General features: G+C 41.7%; 2 protein-coding genes across 12 annotated transcripts in view; both read right to left on the bottom strand.

The window, feature by feature from the left end:
• LOC147181152 (5'-AMP-activated protein kinase subunit gamma-1-like) overlaps positions 1-22,110 on the bottom strand; it is a 42,661-nt gene extending 20,551 nt beyond the window's left edge. The window contains exons 1-3 of one of the 3 annotated variants that reach the window (XR_015095555.1): positions 21,849-22,110; positions 19,923-19,985; positions 15,788-16,034 (exon numbers count right to left, since the gene is read on the bottom strand). Coding sequence is in view for 2 of the 3 variants with exons in the window: in XM_086080288.1 (XP_085936414.1) it covers positions 15,788-16,034; positions 19,923-19,985; positions 21,849-21,932 (394 nt within the window). In the remaining variant the exon portion in view is untranslated. Of the gene's footprint in view, positions 1-11,525; positions 11,934-15,787; positions 16,035-19,922; positions 19,986-21,848 lie in introns of those variants that run through there. The other 2 variants (XM_086080288.1, XM_086080301.1) reach the window with 2 other exon arrangements.
• A 3,413-nt stretch (positions 22,111-25,523) lies between these two features.
• The window catches only part of kmt2cb (lysine (K)-specific methyltransferase 2Cb), a 100,310-nt gene continuing 98,291 nt past the window's right edge, over positions 25,524-27,542 (bottom strand). For all 9 annotated transcript variants that reach the window (XM_086080189.1, XM_086080179.1, XM_086080217.1 and 6 more), the window contains one exon: positions 25,524-27,422. In XM_086080189.1, coding sequence (XP_085936315.1) covers positions 27,330-27,422 — 93 coding nt within the window. In that variant the 3' untranslated portion in view covers positions 25,524-27,329. The remainder of the gene's footprint in view (positions 27,423-27,542) is intronic.

Below are 27,542 nucleotides of genomic sequence, written 5' to 3'. Positions count from 1 at the left end.
GTGCTCTCAATAGCTCACGCGGCCGACACTTAACTTTTTTTCTTTCGACAGGATCTCAAATGCCGACCATTCAAAAGTGTTAAAGGGGATACTGTATGTTATGGAAGATTGATTGACTTGCATATATAAATATTTGGGTCTTTTGAGGAATCTGCCCCCCCGAAAATAATTTCGTATTTGATCTATTTCTGAAAATGTGTCAGTGAATAACAACTTCTGAATTTTGTGAATTGTATCGTCAGAATTCAGCTAACTTAAATACTAACGGATGACATTTGTGATTGCTATAATGAAGTGCAGCCTCCAAGAGTGAAAATAGAAACAATTAAGTACGGGCACTTGCTAAATTGGCTAGCGGCGGCCATTCATTTCCAGTGGCAGACCATCTCCTGCTCTGGAGGGATTCTCATTATTCTCCAGAAGTCTACAATGACACCACAAATATAGCCCTGGTGTATTTTGACGGAAACATGTCAGAGAAAAAAACAGATAACATCAATGTCATCACCTGCTCGAGACGGAATGCACAACTGAAGCCGTGCAGCCCAAAAATGAGCTCAGGTGCATTCTGTTTCAACTGCTCCTCCTAGAGAAGTTTCTCTACACTTTAATTGGAGTCCACCTTTGGTAAATTTGCCTTCGCACACCTGTCTGTACAAGGTCCCACAGTTGGCAGCACATGCCAGAGCAGAAACCAAACATGACATCAAAGGAATTGTCTGTAGACAACCGGGACGGGATTGTCTCAAAGCACGGACTTGGGGAAGGGACGGAAAGGTCATTTTCTCTCTGCTTTCTTGAATGTCTTTTGTTGAATTAGCATAGTGGTCTCTACCGACAAGACTCTTCTTCCTTGAGCTAGCCGCTAGTCACTCGCTAAACTGAGCGATGGAGGAGAAATGTCTTAGTAGGAGAGGTTACCAATAACACGTTCCTCTGGAAAGAGAAGAATTTTCTAGAAGGACAACCATCTCTGCAGCAATTCTCCAATCAGATACCATCCCGACAATGACGCGTTATGGTTCAGTGACAGGAACTGGAAGACAAGTCAGGAATGAGGGAAAGATGAAAACAAGACTGTACAGGCATATCCTGGATACAAATCTGCTCCACCGTGTTCTTGATCTAATACTGGGACAACTTCTCGTCTTTCAGCAGGACAACGACCCTCAGCGCATGGCCAACATTTCAAAGGGGTAGCTTCGGGACAACTTTTTCAATGTCCCTGAATGGCCCAAGCAGAGCCCTGACATGAATCCGATAGATCTGGAAATGGCTACCATAGCAACGCTCCCCACTAACTGGCCTAAGATGTGCCAAGCTTGTGACATTATAGTGACAAACAATTTAGTCTTTAATTGTTGCCAAAGGTTTGAGCAAATTTACACGTGTATTTAACCAAACCACAGAGGTTGGGACTACGAAAGTATGCTAGCTTCATGCTAACACCTGATATTTGAAGACAAATGGTGCAGAAACTCATACAGACAGCAAATAACAATGATTACAGACATATATTATTTATGGACTGCAAATAAATGACTAATATTAACCTAGGAAAACTATTTCAAGTGTCTGAGGAAAAACACAAGTCAAAAATTATATTTCTGGATCTGAATCAACACCCGATTAATTATAAACTGGCTGCTGCGGCTAGTTTTGTTGTTGTTATCATACTAATAGCCTCCTTGGTGAGGATAATAAAATGTACAGGTGCAACAATTCTAGGACATGGCGGAGAAACAGCTAAAGACCTTGTGTGCTGTAATGCAAAGCAGTGGGCCGGGCAGTATCTCTTGACATTTAGTTGGCGTGCAGCGGAGCCTGCTCCCGCCGTTTGGCCTTCCTATTTTAGCCGTGCTGTTGCGGCACATTCCACAGGAGGAGATAACAGCGCGGCCGGGGGCTCGCTCTCCTCAGCCTGCGGGCAAGCGAGGCGGCGGCGGCGGCGCGCCACCCAGGACACAGGAAGCGTGGGTCTGGTCGTGACTTGCAGACGCCACTCATGTCCACAGTCAGCTGCTATGTTACTTAGCTACATGAAAAGGGCCAAAATGTCAACAGAGTTCTCCACCACAAATACAACCGCAATTTAAACTTGCATCAGCTTTTCTCATGGTGAATCCTCGAAATGATCATCAAACGTTGATGCAATGCTCTGCATGCATTCGACAGCATAGGGATTTGTGTTTAGGATCCGTAAAAGGTTGTCACGAGGTTACACGCGCTTGCAAAAATGGATGAGTTCCGAGATAATTCCAAAAGTCAAAACTTTTGTCGAAGTAACCTTGAGCAAGATTCAGAGGCGTTAACATTCCAACGGTGGCAACATTTGCAACTATAATTAATCATTGTTAGAATGGCTAAAAGTGGCAAGAGTAGAATGGCGCTTGAAATACTTTGAAGGTAGCCATTAGTATTTAAAGTGTGCTCTTTTCTTTTTTTTTATGACCTGGCCCAACCTTTCATTTCAAAAATCAAACGTAGCCCATGACCACAAAAGTGTACCCACTCCCGTAAAAAAATGTGTTCCAATTACATGGCATAAGCGTTTTTTGTTTATTTTTGTGAATAGCCAATGTGATTTACATTTTTTAACTCATCTGCTCCCAAAAACGTATAAATGTGATCTATTTGATATATTACCATTCTCCTGTGTGTGATTTTTTTCAACGTTTTTTTTTATGCTCGAGCATACAGAAGGCTCTGAACTGAAGTGAATGCTTGAAGCAATGGTAGTTATTACAAAAACGACCAGCAGGTGGCAGCAGAGTATAAGAGATCAACCAGTGACATTTTGCAACAAGCGGTTTTAAACAGATTTGTGATTAATGATGAAACTTAGTTATATTCTATTGCTAATTGCTGCAAAACGTAAACAGATAGAAATATACTTTTTTTCCTGATGAAAGAAGAGACTAATATTTCTTGGTAGGTTCCATGGTTTTATAGAAATAGAAGACAATATTATGTGGGCCTTGCAAAATCTGTCAAAATCCAGTAAAACAGCCGGGAGCGAAGGGGGTTGCTTCAGTGAAAATCGCTGGTAGTGAATGAGTTGATCATCAAAACTTAGATTTTATTTAATTGAACAAAACTACTCCATGACCACCGGATTTTTTTCTCTCTCTTTTTTTTTTTTTTTTTTTTTTTTTTTTTTTTTTTTTTTTAAGAGCTCAGTATTGTTCATTCGGAAATGTCATCATCATTGCTCTTTTTTTTTTTTTTTTTTTTTTTTTTTTTTTTTTAAATATATATATATATATATATACACATATATACATACATATATACATATATACATACATACATACATACTTTTTTTTTTTTTTTTTTGTGTGTGTGGGTGAGTATGTGTGTGTGCGTGCGTGCGTGCGTGTGTTTGTTAGCTCACCAGAAAACCTATTAGAAAAAAAAATCTTATACCGTTCACCTAAATCGAACACCAGGAGACCCGAGGGGACCGAAGAAAACCAAGGAAGGTGAAATCCAGCACCGACCAGACACCCCCCACCAGAACTCCTCCCCAGCCCAAGAAACATCCAGACCCCAACAAATCCAAAAAACATAAAGTCAGGGAGGCCTCAAGAGACCAACGGAGAGACCGAGAAAAGGAAGGAAGGACAGACGAAGCCGCGTGAGATCCGAGACACCAGCCTCCACCGATTCAATAACCTGAGGAGGAAACAGATTGTGTCTGAGTTTCGGTAGATGCTGGTGTGGTGGATCTGGCATGCATGAAAATCTCCACCAAAGAGGGGAGCCGTCGACCCCCGCCGGAACAGAGCAAGCGCAACACCTCAGGGCCCCCCAGGCCGCGGCAGCGCCAAAGGACGACCCCCGGGCCCCACCAGGGCCACCGGCCGGAGAGCAAACCCAGGAGCAGGAGCGCCCCCCGCCCCAACACGGCCCGCGCCCCCGGCCCAACGCAGCAGGACGGGGCACTGCAGGCCCACCAGGCACCCCACCGGCCCCCAACCCCCGCCCCCCCCACCACCCCCCGCCCCCCATCCACCCCCCGCCACCCACCCCAACCCAGCCCCAGCCGCCCCCATGCCCCCAATCCCCCAGACACCCCCCACCCCCAGCACCCCCCCACCCCGCAACCCCCACCACCGCCCCCCCCCCCAACAAAGCCGCCCCCCCCCCCGACCCCACCCCGACCAACCGGCAGCCCCCCAACCCCCGACCCCCAGCCCCCGGGGACCACCCGCACCCAGGCACCGGCGCCGAAGAGGGGCCGGACAGCGGAGCGGAGAGGGCAGCCGCGCCCACCCCACCCCCCGCCGTGTGGAAGGACGGAACACCGGGGGCAGAAGGGGGAGATGGGGGCACCGGAGGGCGGCCGACACCCCCGAACCCCAGGCCCAGCGGGGGAAGGCCCCGGTCGTCACCCCAGCGTTCTTTGTGAAAATTAACCCCTGTTACTGAGTCCGCCAGCTCGCGGACTGGCGAACTCTACCCCTAAACCGTGAATGTGACCCCACCCAGTGTATATACAAGTGTGTGTGTGTGGTGCATTAAAATTAGGAGCAGGTGAACCGGAGCCGATGGAAATGATATTCCCACGCTCCGATCCACCCGCCACCCAAGCATGTTGCTGAGTGTATGTGGTGCATTAAAAAAAATAGATAGGGCGGGGGGGGGGGGCGGGTGGCGACACGGACAGGGGACCGCAGCACTGCTCTATACTGCGGCCCCCAACCGATGGCACCCCCACAAGCCCCCAAGCCCCCCCCCCACCCACAAGTTGTGTGGTGTATTAAAATTGGAGGGGAGTTGTAGGGTGAAGACGGTGTTTCCACCCTACCCCACCCCCCAAAGTGTGTTATGTGCCCTATATGTCTATAAAAGTGTATTGTGCAAACCTAGTGTAGTGAGTTAAGAGGTGTGACCAGCGGGGCCCCCCCCAACCGGGCGGGGGCAGGAGGCGCACCGGCCCACCAAGCCCCCACCCACCCCACCAGGACCCCGGCGGGCATATGGGACCCGTCCGGCGGGGCGATAGGGCTCGCCCCCCGGATACTGGGTCCCGCCCGAGGTGTCAGGACGCCCACCGGAGCGGGGCGGGCACGACACCAAACCCCAGCCACCCCCGCCGGCCCCCATAGCACCGAGACCCGGGCCATGGATGGAGCCCCCGGCCCAGGGGAGGGGAAGGAAGGCGTACCGGGGAAGGGGAAGGGAGGAGGGAAGGGGACGACAAGAAGGGCAGGGGGCAGCGGCAGGGACGCAAGGAGAGGGGGAGAGGAGGAGGAAGGGCGACGAGGGAGAGGGGACAGGGAGGCGGAGGACGGGCGGGGAGAGGCGAGGAGGGAGAGGCAGCAAGGGGGAGGAAGGGGGAGGGGAGAGGGAACCACCGGGCACCCCGGCGGCCCACAGGCCCCGAACCGCGTCGCCGGGCCCAGAGCGACGGACCGCGCCGGAACGGCGCCGCCCCCGACACCAGGGAAAGCCCCGCAACGCAGCACCCCCCAAGAGACCCAGGGAACGGCCAAGACGCAGCCGCCACCCAGCAGCCAACAGAGGGGGAGACCCGCCCACTCCCCGCCAGGGGGGACAGCACCCACAGAATTAACCCACTGGCATGCCGTGAATCCGAATATCAACCCCTGGTGCCCATCGGAGGTGAATCCGCTCGATCCCGCTGGCAGCAGCCGGGTTCCTGACTATGGAAACACAACCATTAGTTACAAATTGCCTAATACAGAAACATCAATGCCAGTTATAACGCTGCTGTGGCTCTCGCTAACAGGCAGAATTAAAATCCAAGTTTAGGTTAAAAAATTCTGTATACGTAGACCATGTTTCTTTAAATTTTGACATTTGGTTTTTATTTGAGGCAGATATTTTTTCCATTAAAATATGATTTATGAGGAGGTTAGACCATTGGTCGATATTCAAAGTTTGTTTATTTTTCCAGTTAACAAGAATTGTTTTTTTTGCGATAGTAAGGGCTACAAGTATAGATTGAAATTGTTTATGTGGTAAGTCAATTGTTGTTAAGTCACCTAGCAAACACAAGTTTGGAGAGAACGGTATCCTACAGTCCAAGACAGCGGAAAGTTTTTCTAAGACTTTAGTCCAGAAACACATAACCGGAGTACATAACCATAAAGCATGAAAATAAGTGTCTGTAGTGTTTTGTAAACACTGGAGACAAATGTCGGAGTCTGAGAGTCCCATTTTCTTCATCATATATTGAGTAATGTATGTTCTGTGAATAATTTTATATTGGATAAGTTGTAAATTTGTGTGTTTTGTCATTTTAAAAACATTTTCACAAACTTGAATCCAAAAGACAGATTCCGGAACTATAGACAAGTCTGTTTCCCATTTTGAGATGGGTAAAGACGTTTTATCAGTATATGAAAGTAACTTATATATTTTTGAGAGTTTTTTTGTTGTTGTTGGAGAAAGCTTGGTAATATCTTTAGCTAAAACAGGCGGTTGGAGCGTACCCTGGAGTGTTGGAATTTGTTTCTTTATCATACTTTTAACTTGCAAATAATGTAAAAAGTTTCCGTTTTTTATTTTATATTTTTGGAGCAAGGATGTATATGATATAAACATATTATCTGAGAAGAGATGGTGGAGATGTGTAATTCCTTTCTGCTCCCACACATTCAAATAAAACGATTGGTTGTTAATTTGAAAGTCGGGGTTATGCCATAGGGGAGAAAGCCCGCTGGGCTCCACTTTGGCTTTTGTCATTTCTAGTGCCTTCCACCAGGCAGTCAGGGTGGCGGAAATCATTGGATTTTTAAAGCAGTTATGGCGCTTAATCGATGTTGTAATAAAGAGTAAATCTAGGAGTCTGAGGTTATTACAATCCTTCTGTTCTAGTTCCAGCCAACAGTTAGTATCTCTATTGGGTTGTGCCCATAAAATAATATATTGTAGCTGGTTGGCTATATAATAGTGCATAAAATTTGGTGCCTCTAGACCTCCTTTGGATTTATTTTTCTGAAGAGTAGATAGACTAATCTTTGCTTTTTTTTTTTTCCAGTAAAATTTTGTAACGGCTGAGTCCAACAACTGGAACCAGTTAGCCGTAGGTTTAAATGGAATCATTGAGAAAAAATAGTTTATTTTGGGTAAAACTTTCATTTTAATAGTGGCTATTCGTCCTATTAGAGAAATAGGAAGATTATTCCAGCGCTCCAAGTCACTATAAATGCTATCCAGAAGTGGAGTGAAATTTAAATGAACTAAATCAGTTAATTTAGGTGAGATTTTTATGCCTAAGTATTTTAAATTACCTATAGGAAATGAGTAGTATGGGTCCTGGCTTGCAGGGTTCCATGAATTTTCTGTAATAGGTAGAAGTGTTGATTTTGTCCAGTTAATAGAATAGTCTGATAACTGTGAGAATTTAGTTATTAAGTTAAATACTTCCCCTAATGAAATAGCAGGCTTTTCTAAATAAAGTAAAATATCATCGGCATATAGATTAATTTTATGTTCTGTTACCCCAGAGTGAATTCCTTGAATCATTCTTTCCTGGCGTATGGCTAATGCAAGCGGTTCAATAAATATTGCAAATAATAAAGGCGACAGTGGGCATCCCTGTCTTGTGCCTCTCTGTAGAGTAAAACTCTTAGATATAATCCCATTAGTAGTAACAGTAGCTTTAGGAGAATCATATAATACTGACACCCAGTGAATAAATGACTTCCCAAAGCCAAATTTATTTAAAACAGCAAAGAGGAAGGACCAGTTAACTTTATCAAAAGCTTTTTCTGCATCCAATGATATAATAACTGCCTTTTTATCATGCCGCTGTGACATACTAATAAGGTTAAAGAGCCTTCTAATATTATTAGTAGAGTGACGCTCTTTAATAAAGCCTGTTTGGTCGCTATGAATGATTGTCGGGATTACTGTTTCTAATCTAGATGTAAAAGCCTTAGTGATAATTTTAATATCAGTGTTAATTAGTGAAATCGGACGGTAACTTGATGGAAGGGTGGGGTCTTTTTCTGGCTTTAATAAAAGTTTAATTGCTGCTGTATTCATGTGTGGGCGTATGTGACCATTAGTTTTAATTTCTGTTACTACTCTTAAGAATAGTGGAGCAAGCATTGACCAGAAGTGCTTTAGAAATATAGCCGGATAACCATCAGGGCCGGGTGCTTTGCCATTTGGCATACTATCTAGAGCACTGTACAACTCGTTTATAGTAAGTGGTGCATCTAACATATCTTTATATTCAGTAGTTACCTGAGGTATACTTAAGCTACTGAGGAATGCCTCAATATGCTCTGGGTTAGGTTTATTAGTTTCTGAGTATAAATTGTGATAATAATTATAAAAAATTTGATTAATTTCTTCTGGTGATTGTGTACATTCACCAGTTGTACCTTTAATAGCCGTTATAAGCGATTTTTCCCGATTACGTTGAAGTTGGTTTGCAAGAAATTTACCTGATTTGTTATTATATTCAAAGTTGTTGTATCTCAATTGTTGTATTATAAACTCTGTCTTTTTAGTTAACATATCGTCTAACTGTATTTTTGTATTTTGTAAGTCAGTCCATATTTGGTTATTTGGGTTTATTGCGTACTCATCCGTCAGTTGTTTAATTTTATCTTCCAAGTCTTTTTCTAATTTTTGATCCTGTTTCTTTTTATAAGATGAATATGATATAATTTTACCTCTAATTACTGCTTTCCCGGTTTCCCAGAGAAGAGCTGGAGATAGGTCTGGAGAGTCATTTATTTCCAAAAAGTCCGCCCATTCTTTTCTTATAATTTTGTCAAATTCTGCGTCGTTTAGTAGTGAGATGTTAAAACGCCATGTAGGTGGTGGTTTAAAGGTATAATCAACTTGTAGGGAAAGGGAGACTGGTGCATGGTCGCTAATAATAATAGGATGTATTTTTGTAACGGTTTTATCAGCAATAGAATTATTTGTAAGAAAAAAATCAATTCTTGAAAAGGACCGGTGCACAGCGGAAAAGAAGGTAAATTCCTTCTTATTTGGGTTTTTAAGTCTCCAGCTGTCGACGAGGCCAAAGTCATCCATATATTCCCCTATTACTTTTGTGGATTGTGATCGCCTTATACATGTTGTTTTATTAGAACGATCTATTAATGGATTTAAGGTTGTGTTAAAGTCTCCTCCAATAATAATAGTAGAGTTCGCTGCTAATTCAAACAGTTTAGAGAAAAATTCATGGAAAAAGGCCGGATCATCATTATTAGGGGCATATAAATTACCGAATGTATATATTTTATTAAATATAGTCACCTGAATAATAATGTATCGGCCCTCTGGGTCTGTTATTGTATTATTTAGAGTAAAGAGTAAATTATTATGATTTTTTTCTCTCAAAAACTTTCAATATACAGTGTTAAATATATGTTTTTATTTTTAAAAAGTTACAGCAGATCATCTGTTTACCTCCAGAGTTCCCTTCCTTGCGTGCCGACATTTATTGCTAACAGAGTAGGGAAGTCATAATTAGAGCGAACAGTATGAAAAACACTACTAAGCCGTAAATATAAAACAATCAAATGAAAAACAGTAAGTAACAGCTGACCTCAAATTGCCCCTTCATTGAGCGTCCTCATACATGTCACTAGTACGGCAAAGACGCATTCTTCAGCTCACATGACTGACTGACACTTTAAGTCGAGCTGTCAGCACGTACGCCGTACAAACTAATAGCGCCACATATGGCTGCGTTTCCACACGGCAGCACTCGGCTCCGCAGCGCACTAAATCACAAAGCCCGATGAAAAGTGCTTCCCTAAAAACAACGACAAGGAGCTGTGTTAAGCCTGCAACTGTTTGCTGAGCCGGACTCCATCTCAGCATTTTGGGCGAAAACAGCAGTCAATGGCAAGAACTCCGGTTCACACCAAATGATCATTTCCAGTGTTAAATGAACCTAATATGCCTTTTTGGAATGTGGCAGGAAGCCAAAGTATGCGTGGAAAAATCCACACAGGAATGCAGCGGAAGCCATTTGAACCGCAAACATGCCAACCACTACCCACTGTGATGCCAAAGAGAACCCACCAAAACATTTTCTATAGCGCTTGTCCTCATTAGGTCACGGGCGAGCTGAAGTCTACATTGGGTGACTTTGAACGAGAGTCTGCGTACACCATGGACTGGTCGCCAGCCAATCACAGTAACCTTTCACACCACAGGACAATTTAGAGGCTTCATTGAAACAGATGTGCATGTATTTGGAATGTGGGAGGAAGTAAGGTCGTGAATGAACAATGAATTCAAATAAACATCGGAATATAGTAGAATGAAATTTTCGAATCACAAAGGCTGCAATTTGAAAATCACAGCAATCTCTGCTTCTTCTTCTTTGCTTATGATAAATGTGTTCTATCACCGGTGAGGTCCTTGGGGCTAACTAGTACCCGCTGCCATTATTCCCCCCCCCTTTTTTTTTAAGGACAAAAAGGCATCCGTATTTGAAGTGTCTCGTTTGTCTTTCTCCCTCCCTCCTTTGTGCGTAACTGCTCTCCGAGAAGGAGGGGGAAAAAAGTTAATTGGAGGCAATTAACTTCAAAGGCAGGGCTTGTTTACTCAACTTTGCAAGCAGCCAATCATATTTTGCCCTTCTTAGATGTCTCCTCAAAAAAAAAAAGAGTATTAGCAGTTATTGAGACCTTGACTTTTCAAAACCATGATAAACCGTCAAACTGCGAATCAGCCCATGCATATATTTATTTATTTATTTATTTATTTATTCACTCATTCATATAGTGTCACTATAAGTTCAATGCTTAACAAGTGCAGTCCACATGTTTGCATATCATTGTTTCACGAGACATGAAAAGTTGAAGTGATATTATTGTAGTAATCTGATTTATGATTTCCTGACTTACATAAATTTTGGTAGAATTTTGTTATGTTGTTGTATTGAATACTCGAAAGACTGCAAGTCCAAGTGTTAAATTAGTTGAAGTAGATACAAATGTCTTTCATAATAATTCATGTTTCATTTTGCCATTATTTTCACAAAAGCTGTACAACCAAAACATTTATGTACAATAAATCTGATATTGTTTATTCTAACAGATTAATTTATTGCTTGCATTTGTTAAAAAAATACAATGCAAGAGGACTTTTGAAAAATGATCGCATCATCATGAAATCACAATTGGATTATTCAACTTCATTTTTCAAATTGTTCGGTCCTCGGAGGAAGCCAGCGTACCCAGAGAAAAAAAATGCAAACAGGAAGGCCCATCTCAAGATTTTAACCCTTAACCTCAGAACCGTCAGGTACATTTTCTAAGCAGTCGGCCTGAAAGCTCTATTGAGCTTGACCCTGAGCTCAGGGTCACAGGGCCCTGACAAACATTCACTCACACTCCTATGGGCAATGGAGTCGTCAATGAACCCAACATGCGTGTTTTTGCATCGAGATTGGAACCACAACTTCACTCGCACCAGCTCAAAAGTAAATGCCGGCCACCTTCAATGATCATCGCCCCAACACTTCACCGTATAAACCGCTTATGGAAGAAACGCATGCAACAAACGTGCGCTACCCGACAGGCAGGACGCTTCGGACTGCTGCCTCCCTCCGAGCCCATCTTGCTCCTTGCGTTTCTTGCTCCTCCTCAGGCTGCCAAACCTCTTCATGGAGCGCAGCGGCGGGTCACGGGCTCAACGCTGAACTTAGCCGTGACCATCCGCATTACGACAGAGCAACACAACAAACGGCCTCGCTCGGTTTCCCTTCGTCACGAGCTTGAGGAGATGGTCGGCTTTTTTTCTTCAAATTAGATGCAGTTATTATATCGGGCTGCCGCTCTTAAGGCCCCTGTAAAGATTAATCTTGCATATCCCAAGCATAGACAATCCACAATCCATGGAGCTGGACATGACAAGTAGTTGAGCTGTAAATTTTGCAGTCAAAACTTGTCCTCCCCAGTGATGTCTACGCCTCCCCCGCGGACCCTCCCACCTCTCAGCTGCATCAGAGTCGTAAATTGTCAGGTGCAGCTGTGGGTGGCGTCTCTTTTAATATAGCACCCGTGGAAAATAAATAATTAAAGGAGGCCAGCCTGCCAGGGCAAACAGCAGCGATTGGTTGGCGTCTGTGCCCCCTCCTCCCAGTGCACCTCCCACCTCTCAGAGAGTAAACTCAGCCAAGGCGTGACACGAGCCGCTTCTGAAAAAGCTCCTTCCACGCCGGAGAAGAAGAAGAAGAATCAAACGTGTGGCTGTGAGCCGGTGCTGCTGCTGCTGCTGTGGACGTTTGTGCTGTCAGCTGTCACAAACTTTTTTTGGGGTGGAGACCTTTAAGATTCCCTGTTAGGTGACAGCGAGGGGGTGAGGGTTGTGTGTGTGTGTGTGTGGGGGGGGGGGGGGGGGGGCATCTAGTGTTCAGTCAGCTGGTCCATTCAGTGCTGATGACTGATGATGTTAGCTATGACTTCAATTAATGTTATATAAGACTCTCAACACCATTCATTTTCATTCATTCATTCATTTTCTATGTTCTCTCCATGCTTGTGTGTCTTTTCTCCCCAAAACATGCATTTTAGGTTCATTGAAGACTTTAAACTGCCCATCGGTGTGATTTATTATATAGCACTTTAACTACACCATATGGTGCCCAAAGTGCTTTACAATTTAAGCCTCACATTCACCCATTCACACACATACCAGTGACAATGCAAGGCGCTGCCAGGTCCACTGGGAGCAAATCGGGGTTCAGTGTCTTGCTCAAGGACACTTTGACATGGTCACTAGAAGTGAGGATCACACTATGAATTAATTTGCAAAGTAAATATTTATCCCACTCATTTTCTATATATTGGTGATAAATGGGCTAAAGTATGACAGCAACAAAAGTTACTCAAGAATAGTAATTAAAAAAAACTAAAATCTGCAAATTTACTGGTTGCCCTGGCGGGAGTAGATGAAAATTGTAGTTGTGCTGTCTCAAATTTTAGGGGCTAAGTGCCCGTATTTAGGGACAGTCTGGAGCCGTGCACCCACAACCCAAATGAGAATACTGAAGGGCGAGAGCTGAGATCTGAACAGATGTGCTAACTGCTATGCTACCACTCGGCACTAGCATCTATCTCAGGGGGCGGCCATCTTGCCACTTGCTGTCGACTGAAAATGACCTCACAGTTGTCTAGGGCTCATGTAACAACCAATCAGAGCTCAGTTTCAGAAAACAGCTGAGCTGTGATTGGTGGTTACCTGAGCCCTGAAAAACTGTGAAGTCATTTTCAGTCAACAGCAAGTGGCAAAATGGCTGCCCCCGACATGGCTTCAAATGGGTGGATTTTGCTTCATAACTCATATTCCACACGATATTACTCAGAATACATTGTTTAGACTAGTAGGACTGCATAGAATAATGTAAATGAGCTTTTTGTGTTGAATTCATTTTTATTAGTATAATTAGATATTAATGATACCATGGTTTCATCTGTAGGGGTCATTAACTGAAATGTACTAAAGGTGCATCATGCTTGCCCTTGAAAGGATCATTCTCTGTTCATTTATGGCAACGTCCAAAAAAATGCACAGTTCCTTTATTTACTGACAACAAGCAGCACACTATAGCAACACAGAGCGAGAAAGAGGACGGGAGGGAATGGAAGGAGAGAGCGGGAGCTGCTAGGGGAGCCTGCTCACTTCCAGATAAGGCCATGCACGGAAAGACCAGCAGTTGGCTTCAGCGGGAAGCCAGAGCCTTAAAAAGGCCGAGGAGATCATATTTGGAAAATATGTTCATTCTACTGTCGCAGATAGTCATCAGACGACCCGAATAACACTAGATGAAACGAACTGTGTACCAGCATGTCAGCATAAGCTGATGAAACAAATTGAGCTTTCAGCGCACCCTTGTGGCCAATGTGAGAAATACCTCAGGCCAGCTCTGTGAGGCAGACGTGTATTATGACTGTTATTCTTGCATTCTTACTTCCTGTAGGTGTGCAACGGTGAGCCGTCCCAATACTCTATTTAGCGAGAACGTGTCTCGTGAGGGAGACCATTTCGAGGTATAACGAGTACTAACTTTGCGATTCCACTCAGAGGAAACAGTGGAAGAATGAGTCATCTTTGCGTAGTTTGACGCTTGATGTTTCCAGCAGGACTCCGTGCAGTTATGTAACCAACTGTGAAGCAAACCCGCGTGGAGACCTTTTCCAGTCACTCTCATTCACACTGCATTAGCATGAGATGACAAATGTGTTCAAATAGCGCCCGTGACCAAGTGTTTTGGTGCTGTACCCAACTGTGGAATGCGCAATACAACTGACAGGATGTAAAAAAAATGTTTAATAATTTAAAAAGAAAAAAAGAGAGAGATTAAAAAAAAAAACAGCAAACCAAAAGTTTCCTTTTTCCTTGTTGACAAAAGAAGCATTTCACACCGCACAAGCAATCACTTGCCTGACGCACCTCAAGACTGCGCTAACCAAACAAAGCAGCCATTGGTTCATTGCAAGGGAACAGTGGCCTTCACTTCCTTGTTTACATTTTGTTGGAAGTCAGAAAATGTGGCATGTAGCGATAAAGATGAGCGAATACGCACAGGAGGCAACTGCCAACATTAGCTGCTAGCGAGCTGACTATATATATTGCTTCTTATTGGTTTTTTTCCTATTATTCATGTGGCTCTGTATGCCTTTTTATGCTGGAACAGGAGATTTTGGTACTCACTCTGTGGTTATTTTGTATTGTGATTAATGAGTCAACTAACCAGCAGGGGGCGCCTAAATAACAGGCTAGCACACCCTGCATGAGCAGAATCATCTTGAGGAGATAATGCCTCCAAAGAAATCAACATCTTGATTGCACTCCGTAATAACATACAGTTACTTTATTTGATTTTTTTTCTCTCTCATTTAGTTCTTATTCTAAGTTTCATTTTACGCTTAAACTTGTTTATATGTTATTTGTTGAAAAGCTGCGCAAAAATTACCATCATTGCCACAAGTAATTGTAATTAATAATCATGATTACAATATTGATCAAAATAATTGGGGTTATAATTTCGGATGGTGGTTAAATTACAATAGTGATTAACTAATGGCAATTCACTACATAGGAAGTTAGCAACAAAGTCTGAGTTGGCAATGTTGAGCTGCTCGCTTCATTGCTTGCGGCTCTGGTCATCACGGTAACGCAAGTCGCACTCGACATTAGCATGTGACAGAGCCACCCCCCAAAGATGAAAGAAAGACATTTCGGAACTGTTTGAAATTGTGTCTCCTTTATGTTATTTTGTCTGACAGATATGTGGCATGTTTAAAACCTGAAATGCAGATTTAGGGATTGAATGTATTTTCTTTAATGTGTGGAATATTTAAGCCTTGAAAAGGAAGTCAACTCAAAAATGTTCTTTACTATAGTATGTTCTTTATGGCCCCACTCATCTAAAACATGCTATTCTGATTAATATTATGTTTTTGGAATACGAGTTCAGCAGCTAAATCCACTCGTTTTTATCCGTCTCAGGGTGGCGGCCATTTTGCCACTTGCCATTGACTGAAAATGAGCAAGTGTGATGTGATTTTCAGTGGACAGTAAGTGGCAAAATGGCCGCCCCAAGATGGATTAAAAATTAATTCCACGTACACACTATCACTACCGTTTTTAGACTAGTGGGGGTGCGAAGAGCAAATTATTGTTAAGAAAATGTGACTTGTATAATAATAAAGGTTTTATGATAACAAAAGATACTTCTAATTGCCATTATTGATTCAAAGCAATCTCATCACAATAAATGTTCAGATGTGTTGTAAACTGTATGAATGTAGCAATACTTTTTTGGGCTTACCTCTGCGGGTCCTGGAGAATATCTTGATGCTTGCGGGGTTGGTGCCAGACGAGGAGCGGAAGATGCCACTGAAGCTGAGGCGGCGGGGGGATTTAGCCGGGGAGTTCTGATACCAGGAAGAGGGGAAGATGTTCTTTGGTGAACCCGAGCTGGACTTGCACTGCGCCGGGGTCGAGTGCGGACATGGTTGGTTGGTGGTGGCGGGCTCTCCCTTGGCGGGGCTGGCTGAACGGATGCAGCGCTCCCCCTGCGACACCATTAGATTGCACTTTTACAAGACGGCTGGTGCATGTCGAAGGATTGTGACTAGCGAGCAGTGTTGGGGAAATCGGAAAATCTAGAAAAGACACGTTGTTAAACAACAGAAGTTGCCGGATGCGAGTGTTAACAATCGCTCGTGCTGTTACATCTCACACTAATGCCAATTTGATTTGTTTATTAGCAAGGTTAAAGGTGAAGTCAACCCCTCATTTTTTTTGACAATGTTCTATGCTAAATATGTGATTCTGTTTAATATTGCATTTTATGCCGTTTTTATCCATCTCAGGGGGCGGCCATTTTGCCACTTGCTGTCGACTGAAGATGACATCACAGTTGCTCAGGGCTCAGGAAACGACCAATCACAGCGCAGCTTCAGAAAACAGGTGAGCTGTGATTGGCCGTTGCCTGAGCCCTGAGCAACTGTGATGTCATCTTCAGTCGACAGCAAGTGGCCGCCCCAGAGATGGATTAAAAACGGCTGGATTTTGCTGCTTAACTCATATTCCACAAATGTAATATTAATCAGAATGTCATGTTTAGACTAGTGAGGTCACATATAACATATGTTTAACAAGGTGGAGAATTATCAGCTAAGTGCTAAGCTAACATGGAGGAAGCTAGCAACATCTTGTATTATTGTTTGGCCTTGGCAGCAATCCATGCACTACTAAAAGTTATTTGGCATTTTCCTTCAATTTACTGAAGATGATTCATGAATCAGACAACATTCAGGCGGTGAATCTCTTGAAAGGTGCACAATTTTGTGCTGAGCCATTAGGAATGTTTTTTTGTTTTGTTTTGTTTTGCCTTGGCAGAGGTCTGAGCTCCACATTCCAGTTGAATGAATCTGTGCTCCCTTTTAAGATGTTACTGTTAAACCAACCTTGATAATATCCTTCTTCACTTCCTCCTAATAAATGTCATGCTATGATCAACATATCGGCCTCGCCCTCACCAGCGACGTCGTGCTCACAAAATCACAATCATCACATGGCATCCTCGCAAAATGTTTTGACGCCTGCGAACAAACGCTGATTCATTTTGTTGTGATGATCGCAAAGCAAAGCAGCAGTGGCAGCTCGAGCCACAGACGCAGACAAACTCCTTCCTGGTCTGCTTGTGATAACGGATCATCTTTTAACCATTTGTTGACCATCTATGATGTTCCGTGACATTGGTTGACCTTCAATTTGTTCAACTTTCAAACCAAATTCCCACATTGGGATCAATAATTTGTTCCGAAATCCAAAATGTGGCAATGGTAGGTAAAATCATTAGCAATTTCATTAAAACATGATTAACTGTCATACAGATGTTAACCAGTCTAATATGAATTTAAATGAATGACCAAAGAGGAAATGTAATTTAAGAAAAATAAACTTGACATTATGACTTGACAGTAGCACATGATAAATATGATCTGTGGGGGAAAAGTCACCCACAAGTACCATTTAATCTTAAATATGGATTTTTCTTCTTTTTTTTTTAAATTAGGCTGATGCCAATTCCAATATTTCGTAGAAGAAGAAAAAAATAACCAATTATTCAGCTGAATAATAAAAAAAAACAAACCTTTTTTTTCTGGGTCCCTTGACACTTACAACAGCAAAGGTATGAATTATGGGCAGAAAATTTGTCGTTTTACATTGTCCCTTAGTATTTGTTTGACTTGAACAGAGAGAAAAATTGGCAAAATTCAGCAAAATTTATTTTGATGGGGGGGGGGGGGGGGAGGCGTTGTTTGAATCAATGAATTGTTAAATCTTTGTCTGATGTTGTAATGTGTTCATGTGTTTAAAAAAAGGGAAAAAAATAATCTATTTTTAAATGTTTTATTTACGGCTTAAAGAGCCATTTTCAGTCAACAGGAAGTAGCAAAATGCCTTTTTAAAGGTGGTAGTTAATTGTACATGAAAAATAATTACATGATCAAATTCATGATAGGCAAAATATTAACTTTTTATTGCTGAAAATTTCTAAATTAGTAATAGCACTCCATTCTGCTTTTCTGGAGTAACAACAAAATGCATAAGCATGAGGCTGCGAGGTTTGTCAAATAAATAATATTCAATATTAGGACAGCACGGAATAGTTTACTTCTCCTTTAAGGCTCCACCATTTAGGTACCACTCACAATTATTTTTGGGAAGCATCGTCCAGCTGTAGTCGTATCACAAAGAAATGCTTGCTACTACTGTATCTGAAGTGGAAAAAGTATTTAATTAGAGGAAATACGGAAATAGCCACTTTCTAGTTTCTACGCACATGGCGATATATTAGCTCATTCACTGCCATTGACGGCTATAGACGTCAAAATTTAATTTGAACTATTTCTATTAGTTAAAAAAAAATCTACTTTTGCTAACAAGAGTATGAAAACCTAGAACATTTTTTTAGAACGGATATAACATTTGTGATTAATCGTTAGTTAACTAGTGAAGTCCTGTGATTAATTACAATTAAAAAATATTAATCGCCTGACAGGCCTAATTAAAAAATATATATATTAAAAATAAGGGCCATTTAATTGTAATTAATCGCATGATAATTTTATATCTGTTATTAATGTACAATAAAAAAATATAGGTATCATAAAAAAATGGAATGAAATTAAAAATTTATAAACTAAAATAAATAGTTCACATGAATTTTTGACGTCTGTAGTCGTCAATGGCAGTGAATGAGTTAGATGCAATCTGGACATCTTCTGCGGCCTTAGAAATAATCCCGTATAAACAGTAGAAGTACTCATTTGGTCCCAAGTGAGACAGTGTTGTTTTGTCTGGTTGTCCCAACAAGGCCTACCAGGACGGCATTTGCTCAAGGCAGACCCATCCACACGTTCATTTCCCCTTTTTCATGCAATCCTGTGACAAATCACAACCAGCGAGCGCACGCGCCCATCTCCTCTTGTTTGCAGGCAACTCTCATTCGCCGCTATTGTGCAAGAAGAATACAGACCTTGTGCAAAGGGGACGGGACAAGGCGTGACTCGCGTGAACTGTAAAAGTAGTTCAGCGATAAAGCCGCTGTATGAGGTACATGGCCGTGCTTCAGATAAATAGTAACCAGGGCAGATAGTAGGAAGAAGCTGCTTTTGTTTACGCAAATCAATATCCTGTAGTGTATTCATGCTACGCTAAGCCAACAAGAAAATGAAGGCCTTGCTAAAGGGGAAGTCAACAGCAACATTTGTTTTTTATTCTGATGCATATTGTGTTTGTGGATATATGAATAAAGCAGCAAAATGCACCCATTTTTATCCATCTCAGGGGGCGTCCATTTTGCCACTTGCTGTCGACTGAAAATGACATCACAGTTGCTCAGGTAACGACCAATCACGGCTCACCTGGTTTCTGAGTTTGGTCATGTGATGTTTGTAAGCTGAGCCGTGATTGGTCGTTACCTGAGCCCTGAGCAACTGTGATGTCATTCTCAGTGGACAGCAAGTGGCAAAATGGCCGCCCTCTGAGATGGATAAAAACGGCTGGATTTTGCTGCTTTATTCATATTTTACAAATGCAATATTAACAAGAATGTTGTGTTTAGACAAGTGGGGTGCATACAACATATTATTGTCAAGAAAAAAATGTGAGTGCTAAGTATTCATGTGAAGAAACTCACCCCCCAGGCGCGGAAAATATACAAAACACTCCCATTATTTCTTAAAGCAAAACAACGGGATGTCAGAGATGGTGTAGCGCGCAAACCTCCACCAAGGCCAAACAATCCTAATTTGGATCAGCGGGAAACCGCACAACTGTTGCCTGATTTTTTTGTCATCAATATTTATGATTTAACTCACAAAAAAAACCATTAAAAATATATTTATTTTTATACAAATCAAAATGTAACAGGGCCGGAAATTCGTTACCGTGTCTGGGCTTCCAGCTGAGCAACTCGTTTCCACCTGAGGAGACGCAAACGACGAGAAGTCCTGCATGAACACAAAGAGGCAAAAAGTGCATGAGGAGAGAGAGTGGAAGGCCAGGTGCTTCAGTTTTGACTAAAAGAGCAGCAGAAGCAGACAATAAGACAATATTGCGTTTCTGTGTAAACATGACCGCATTTGACCATGACTTGGGCAAATGCTTCCCCCCATACCAAAGATACAACTTGACATTCCACATCGACACACAGCAACAACAGCAGTGCAGCAGAGAAAACGCAATTGCGATTATGGGAATGGGACGTGCTCAACTCATCTTCTTTTGATTATTTCCATCAAAAAAGAGCAGATCTCCAAGTTCCAGCAACCAAGCTGAAGTGTGACCGCATTGGCCAATACGATGGCTTTCCGCCATCAGGAGTACGTTTAAAGTCCACTTTACAGTGATACAGATGGAGTTCAAAAGTCTCCCTGGGGGTTGAAGAGGTGAGAACAACAAAAGCCCAAAACACAAAATGCACTTATTACTGATTACAAGCAAACCATAAAGTTGTGTCAATCATAAGACACAACATTAGGTACAGGAGTTAATTAATTTGACAATTTGCAATATATTATTTTTTCTTTTTTGGTGTAGGGAGGGGCACGGGTCAATTTAGAAGTACTACTATGGGACAAAATATTGTAAAACAGTCAAATGTTCTGCGGCTGCCTATAATTCATATTTTTATTATAGTAAGCATTAAAGAACCAAAAAAAAGTCATTTTGTCAGTATTTTTTTATTTATTAACCATCCGATAAATCGGTTATCGGAATTTTATTCAGCCAAATATCGTAATTTGCATCGCCTAAAAAAAAATCCATATGGGTCAGGCTTTATTTTGCACATAATCTAGCCTAATGTTGTTTAGCCTGTTTGAAGGGGGTGGGCCTGTCCCATGAAAATGAGCAATTAGGGGTGTTAGAAAAAATCGATTCGGCAATATATTGCGATATTCTCGAATCGATTCGATATGCGGCCAAATCGATTTTTAAACATCATTTTTTTATGGGAATATTCAACAAAACGTCTTACTTAGGGTTAGGATTCACACATTAAGCATGGAAGAATGCTATATTAATGGAACATTAAGCCTTAATATTTTATTTCAGTGCTGTTCAAACATGCAACCTGTTTGTTAAATGCAGTGGTTCAATTATAAGCCTGAATTTTCAGATAAATAAATACATTTTCATACAAATTTTACAGTGTACAAGTACAATTTTACTCATTAGTATTTTCTAAATTTGAGTAAAAAAAAAATCGCAATAATCAATTTATAGATTTGCATCGAGATTAATCGGTATTGAATCGAATCGTGATACGAATCGAATTGCCAGGTACACACCCCTATGAGCAACCCTGTGCCGAGTAAGACTTGTTTTGCTGCTTAATTTCTTTTGTTGTCATGTTGATCGGGGCAGGAGCTAGGAGCTTAAAAGAGGCAGCTTCTTCAAAACAGATGCAAAATGATCATCTTTATGATGGGAAGTCTTTATTTATCTGTTTATTTATTAAAATTCCTTTGTTTTTCCCCTCATTTAAGTCAGGAATGGGAACCTCTCCAGCCCAGAAACTTGAACTGTCCATCAGCATTCACACTCACACCTATGGACATCCCCCTAAGCCCCCTTCCTGTGCATTTAAAAACAACAGGTGTACCTAATAAAGCGGCCGGCGGGTGTAAATAAACACCTACATACAAACTTTGCTTGCTGCAATTCAGTGTAGTGGAATGACAGCGACGTAGAAAAAAACACACGTAGAGGATTTATGGCAAAGGCTGTCAGTCAACACCAGCGTCGCGTGCACTCCATTAATTAGCCGATGCCCTATTTTACAGCAGCTAAAGTACACTTGAGCGACTTACGGGCATGTTAATACGCAGACTTCTCCTCCTCTTGGGCAGCTTCTTGGAGCCTCCCTTGCCGGGCTCCATCACCGTACTCCCCATTTTGTTCCCAACCAAGCGAGGGGGAGCGAAAAGCGTGCCGCTGAGAAAAGAGCAGAATCACGACTGCGGACCATAAACAAATCACCTCAGTCGGAGCTGAATCCGTGGAGAGGACGCCGAAGTGACGGCTGCTGCTGCCTCTGCCGCTGCTGCTCCACCAGGAAGTAGGCTGGGCTGGTTGGTGGAGGCAGGGCTCGCTCGGACGAATGGCTTTCGACCGCTGCTTGTTTACAGACGTTACGCTAAATCCAAAACACGACTGTCGACAAACCAACGTTGAAAAAATACACAAAACAGAAGAACCCGGATCTAAAAACACAACAATATTTTTTTTAAATCTGAATTTTAATAAAAAACAAACAAACAAACACTGTTATATTGTACAATATTAAAACATAAAACATTTTTGTCACACTTTTTGCTTCAATTAAATAGACGTTGTGCTGCTTGGCCAGCTGGGGGCAATAATACAGACATTCTAGCAGCTAGACAGAAAATTCTGAACATCCGGGTATTTCTGGGGTCTTGCCCTATTGCACGTGACGTCACCGCCCTCGTGGGAACGCCCCCTGCGGGACGCTGGACGGCAAAAGAGCCACTTGCCTGTATTGTAACTATTGAATCTCGTACAGCGTGAAGTCCTTTAATCTCATAAAATAGTCATATGTTGCTGTGCGGTTGGTTGTACAGATAGACAAGAGAGTAAACCAAATATTGCTTTTTTTATCGCATACCTACTAATGAAGACAAAAGACGTTGATTGATAGCAGCAATCAACAGAAAGGACTGGCAGCCCACAAAGTATTCACGGATTTACAGCGATCATTTTTTGCGAGGTTAGTAGATAAATGTTCATACATTTTACTAGTAAACGTACACTCTAATAACAGAGGTGTCGAATTATGTGTTTCAAAACACATTAAGGAGCCAGATAGTTAGCGTCACGTACACGCATCTCAGTTTTAAAATGCACTTTCTTCAAAACTATTAAGTGCATTTGACTGTTTAATAATGAGGGATTTCGTCTTTGTGCTTGGGAGTTTTTCATTCTGGAGCCGGAGTCATATTCATGAAATTACCGCATCGCTTGCCACTACGATAGTCATTTGTTCCATGCTAGTAAACATAGTAACATAACATCATCACAGTTACAGTCACATCAGTTCGCATGATAAACATGTTTTACCTTTGCATTATGAGGAATATTGTCCCCCGGTGTGAGCGTAGCATCTCGTCCCAGACTCAGCCAGCGACAAGCTTTTAAATCAGCCCCGGTGTAAGGAGAAGAGACGGCATTGACTACATAATGATATATAGGTCGGCGATTTGATTAACTTGGTAAAAACAGCAGGCAACAGAAGGTAAGGTAAGTAGTAGATTCCATGGCTCCATGGGCAATAATAACTTTTAATTTGTAAAATAGCAGTCGCTAAGTCACTAAGTCCGGGTCACGTCCACTTCCATTCAACAATCATTTCCTTCCGCCGTCCGTCATAGATCAGTCACGTGATCACGTGACGTCGGTGCAAATAGTCAATATGCCACAGAAGAGCCAGGACTTCCTGGTTTTCACACATCAGCTTTGTTTCCGTTTCCTGTTTGCGACGTGTGGGCCGCGTCCCAGTTCTTTGTGCTCCTCGGTTGCTCGTTACCATGGACGGGTGCAAGTGCGTCCGTCTCAGTTGTCCGAAGCATTTCAAAAAGAGTTGAGAGGGGAGGTGGGGGGATGCGGCCATCAGTGGCCGAAAACTGCGCTGATGTCCGCGGCATCTACTGCGTAATTCTTTTACACAGTGAAAACCAACGCTGTATTGTATTGCTTTTGTCTGTGACTCGCATTTAAACCAGGCAGATTGTTATAGTAGTCAAATGACATTTCATCGCATTTTGAAATGAAAATAATCCCCATTACAACGATCCAAAGTCCAATGCTTTTTAATGAGTGGAGAGATTCCTTTCACAGAGTTGACCGCAATTTTGATGTCTGACGTAAGCTCGAAATTGTCAAAAACAGTCAAGTCATGTTTATTTGTATACAGTACAGTATAGCCATTAATAACAGAAGTGTGGAAGTGTGCTATCCACCCCTTTAAATGTGCACTTTCTTCCTCCTGGATTTGTTTTTACTTCGGTAAGGCAGGTTCACTAATTTGAAAGATTGAAAACAGGAAGTATTTCAAGTTCAGCCTAGCTTTTGCTGAAGACTATTGGTTGTGAAGTCGTCTTAAATTCTGCCTTTTTATGAAAGTGACAGCTTTTATTTTATTTTTTTTAAATATACAAAGTTGAGGTTGTTAAGTGTAGAAAACAGGATTTGTTTACACTGTACAATATTTTTGTCTCATCCATTGCTCTCTGAATGTTGTTTATAAATGTGTTTGTATAAAGTTTATTTATAGACAAAAAAAATGCATTGAATGCTATAAAAACATGCCGAAGGAAGATCTAAATAAGGTTTCATTTTATTGAGTCAAGTCATCTTTGGGGCTGTCTGGAATGCAACCACTGCACTGGAGGGTGCTATGCAGATTTTTATTTTGGCTATTGTCAGTTATTGGTAAAAATTAATATATAAATCATTTTTTAATCCACAGACTAAAGTATTATTTTTGCTGCAATCTAGGTATCGAGGATTATGTTGAAGTGAGTTGAGGAGCTCCATTTAATGCGTTGCCACCATCTTGTGGCAATATGAAATTTTTCCCGGATCAATTACACTGTCAGCATCACCCACAAATAGCGAGAGAACACTTCAGGATTACAGACACACAATTGCATTAAACGTGCTTTGTAATGCTAGCACGTTTCACCAGCAGATGTCACTATAACCCCTTACAAAGAATGTTTAACTAGAAATGCATGACAATTAAAACAAAGTCCTCCTATAAGTCCGACAATCAGGCTTCAGTAATGACATCAAATTCAAATTAAACAAATCTTACTTCCCCTCCGATGAGACGCTTACAAGGTCAACATCTGACCTTGCAGTGTTCTTCACAAAAACCTTGAAGATGTTATGATTTTCTCTTTTCAGCAGATTATGAGGCGCCAGTCTGGACAGATATACTATACGAACCGGACACAACATAAGGTACAATAATAGTTGTATCACAATTTCTCAAAGAATCTCAAGCACTGTTTTGATTAATAGTGTAGCTGCCGTGAACACGGGTTTTGCTTTTTGTGAAGGTGAACACAACACACAGCATAAGACAAACGGCAATGTATTGTGTATTAATTACCAGGTGTGATTGAACAAACCAAGCAAGTGACTTGCTGTGGTGACCCCTGATGGCACACACCAAAGCCACAAACACCACAACTAGCCTTCAGATATTCATTTGTATTTTTAATTTATTTATTTATTACCTAGCCTCCATTTGCTCATTGAAAAACTCACCTTTTCGCTGCTTCAGTGCTCTGCCCACCCCCAATGTATTGCCTTGGTGCCAAGTAAGTATCTATGTTGAAGTGATTTGAGGAGCATCTTTATGAAAAGGTTAAGGCAGATTTAAAAAAAAAAAAAAAAGTTACTGAAAACATGACCTGTGCAGTTGATGACGGTTGGGTATGCACATGCACACGGTATGCTAACATGTAAAATAGTTTATTTTTGTAAATGTTTCTAAATTCAATTCCACAAACTCCGTACTCTGTACACTCCAAAAGGCATTTTCAAAAACAAACAGCAACAAAAAAAAGGGGGGGGGGGAGATAAAAGGAAAAAAAGGGACTACTTTACATGACCAAGAAAATGCAGCACAAACACACTGGCAGGATGATGTCATATCATACAAGAGGAGGAAAAAAAACATTCAAGAAACAATTTTGTTACAACCATTCATTGAGAAAATATATACAATTGAGTCTTCGGAAAGTTAAAAAAATACATGCCATATACATTACAAGTTCTAAGACTGTCTTCAAAATTTTACAGTCCACTTGAAATTGTGCACGCAAAAAAAACATTTCCATTTTCTACGCATGTGACGTGTAACTGTGTGTCAGTATAAGAAATAGTTCTGATTAAAGACAATGCCATTTCTATCCAAAAGAAAGAAGCGACGGTGACAAAAGTTCCCCGGCAATTCTTTGTCACAGACACACACACAAACGCACTCACACAAACGCGCACGCGCACACACACACTCTGGTTTGTCAAAGTCGTAATCATCATCAAACACTTGCACCTTATTTTAAAAGCAACATAAAAAACAACAAATATACGTCGGTGTTCCTATTTGTGTTAAAAAGTTAAAAAGTTGTCCTTTTGGGTTTGAAAACCTAATTCACAGTTCATTTAGAATCAAACCTGATTAACAGCTAACAGACGCAGACAATCTGTCGCCATTTGGAGACTTGATATTTTCATTCTGCGACTGATCATTGAGCAACAAAAATAGCATTTTCTCATGTTTGCTTGAGTGGTTAAAGTGTGTGTAAGTCACAAAACACTACAGCTACAATACCGTACTTTTACAACAAAAATACTTTGTGAATTATTGTGATTATATTACAAATTCTGTACACAATCATAATATATACTCTCAAAACAGAAATAAAGTTCAATCTTAAATAAATTTCATTGACAAACAGAATAGGAAGGAGAAGAAAAAAAAAAAAAAAAAAGTAAAAACACCCAACATCGAGAAGGTTAAGGTAGTATTTGGTCGGTTATTCCTATACTTTTTCTTTATGTACATTTATACAAAAAAAGTAACAGCATGTCTTCTTCTAACTTCACAAATAAATCTAGCCTTCTTCAACTCATCATCACGTCGAGAATCAAATTCATTCACTCGGTAATAAATACAAAATTCCACACAAATCACATGACGGAGACCTATGATAAAACTGACTCATGGAATCAAGTATTTTTAAAGTTGTGTGTCCATATTTTTTTTTTTGTCTTTTTTTGTTTTTTTTTAGTGCAAGTTAATATTCCCTTCGCAGTATTCATTGCTGTACATTCCTCATTCAGTGATGTCTACATTTAGTCATACACGCAGTACGACACACACACACACACACACACACGCAAAAAAAAAAAAAAAAAAAAAAAAAGGGCCTGCCCTTAGTAAGCAATAAGGCCGCACGCTGCACAGTGCTTTCTCATTCGTTGGTGAATTCCACACCCCGCATAAGCCACACACGCACATTGACAGACACACAGACAGAGGCGTCGCAAAATGACGGCCTCGCACATATGGCACACGTCGCATCTTGCTACTCTGTTCCATTCACCTTCATCCAACTCGGATGCCTTCTGCCCCTTCACAAAACCACTTCAGTGTGAAACGGCTTTCTCGGCATCCGCAGGCGAGAAGCAGGGAATGCTTTTGTTCCGTCTTTTTTTTTTTTTTTTTTAAAGGTTTGTCATTATCGGCCTCTCTTTGCTCAGTAGATCCACTTCCTGCATTCTGGAGTGCCGCAGTGGCACACCACCTTGTGCTGACTGGCGACGGGGTCGAACTGGTGGTCGAAACACAGCTGTAAAGTGAGAATGAGAGAGCAGACGTGTGTGAGTCACAGCTCGGGTTTCACGTTTCCCAATTTGGCTGGATTTACACTGCAGAGCAAAAAGATAAATTATTAAATCGGAATTGCCTC

The sequence above is a fragment of the Leptonotus elevatus genome, chromosome 1, assembly GCF_054856555.1.
Source record: "Leptonotus elevatus isolate MCC_2025b chromosome 1, RoL_Lele_1.0, whole genome shotgun sequence".
Taxonomy (NCBI): Eukaryota; Metazoa; Chordata; class Actinopteri; order Syngnathiformes; family Syngnathidae; genus Leptonotus; species Leptonotus elevatus.
This window is presented reverse-complemented; position numbering and strand designations above follow the sequence as displayed.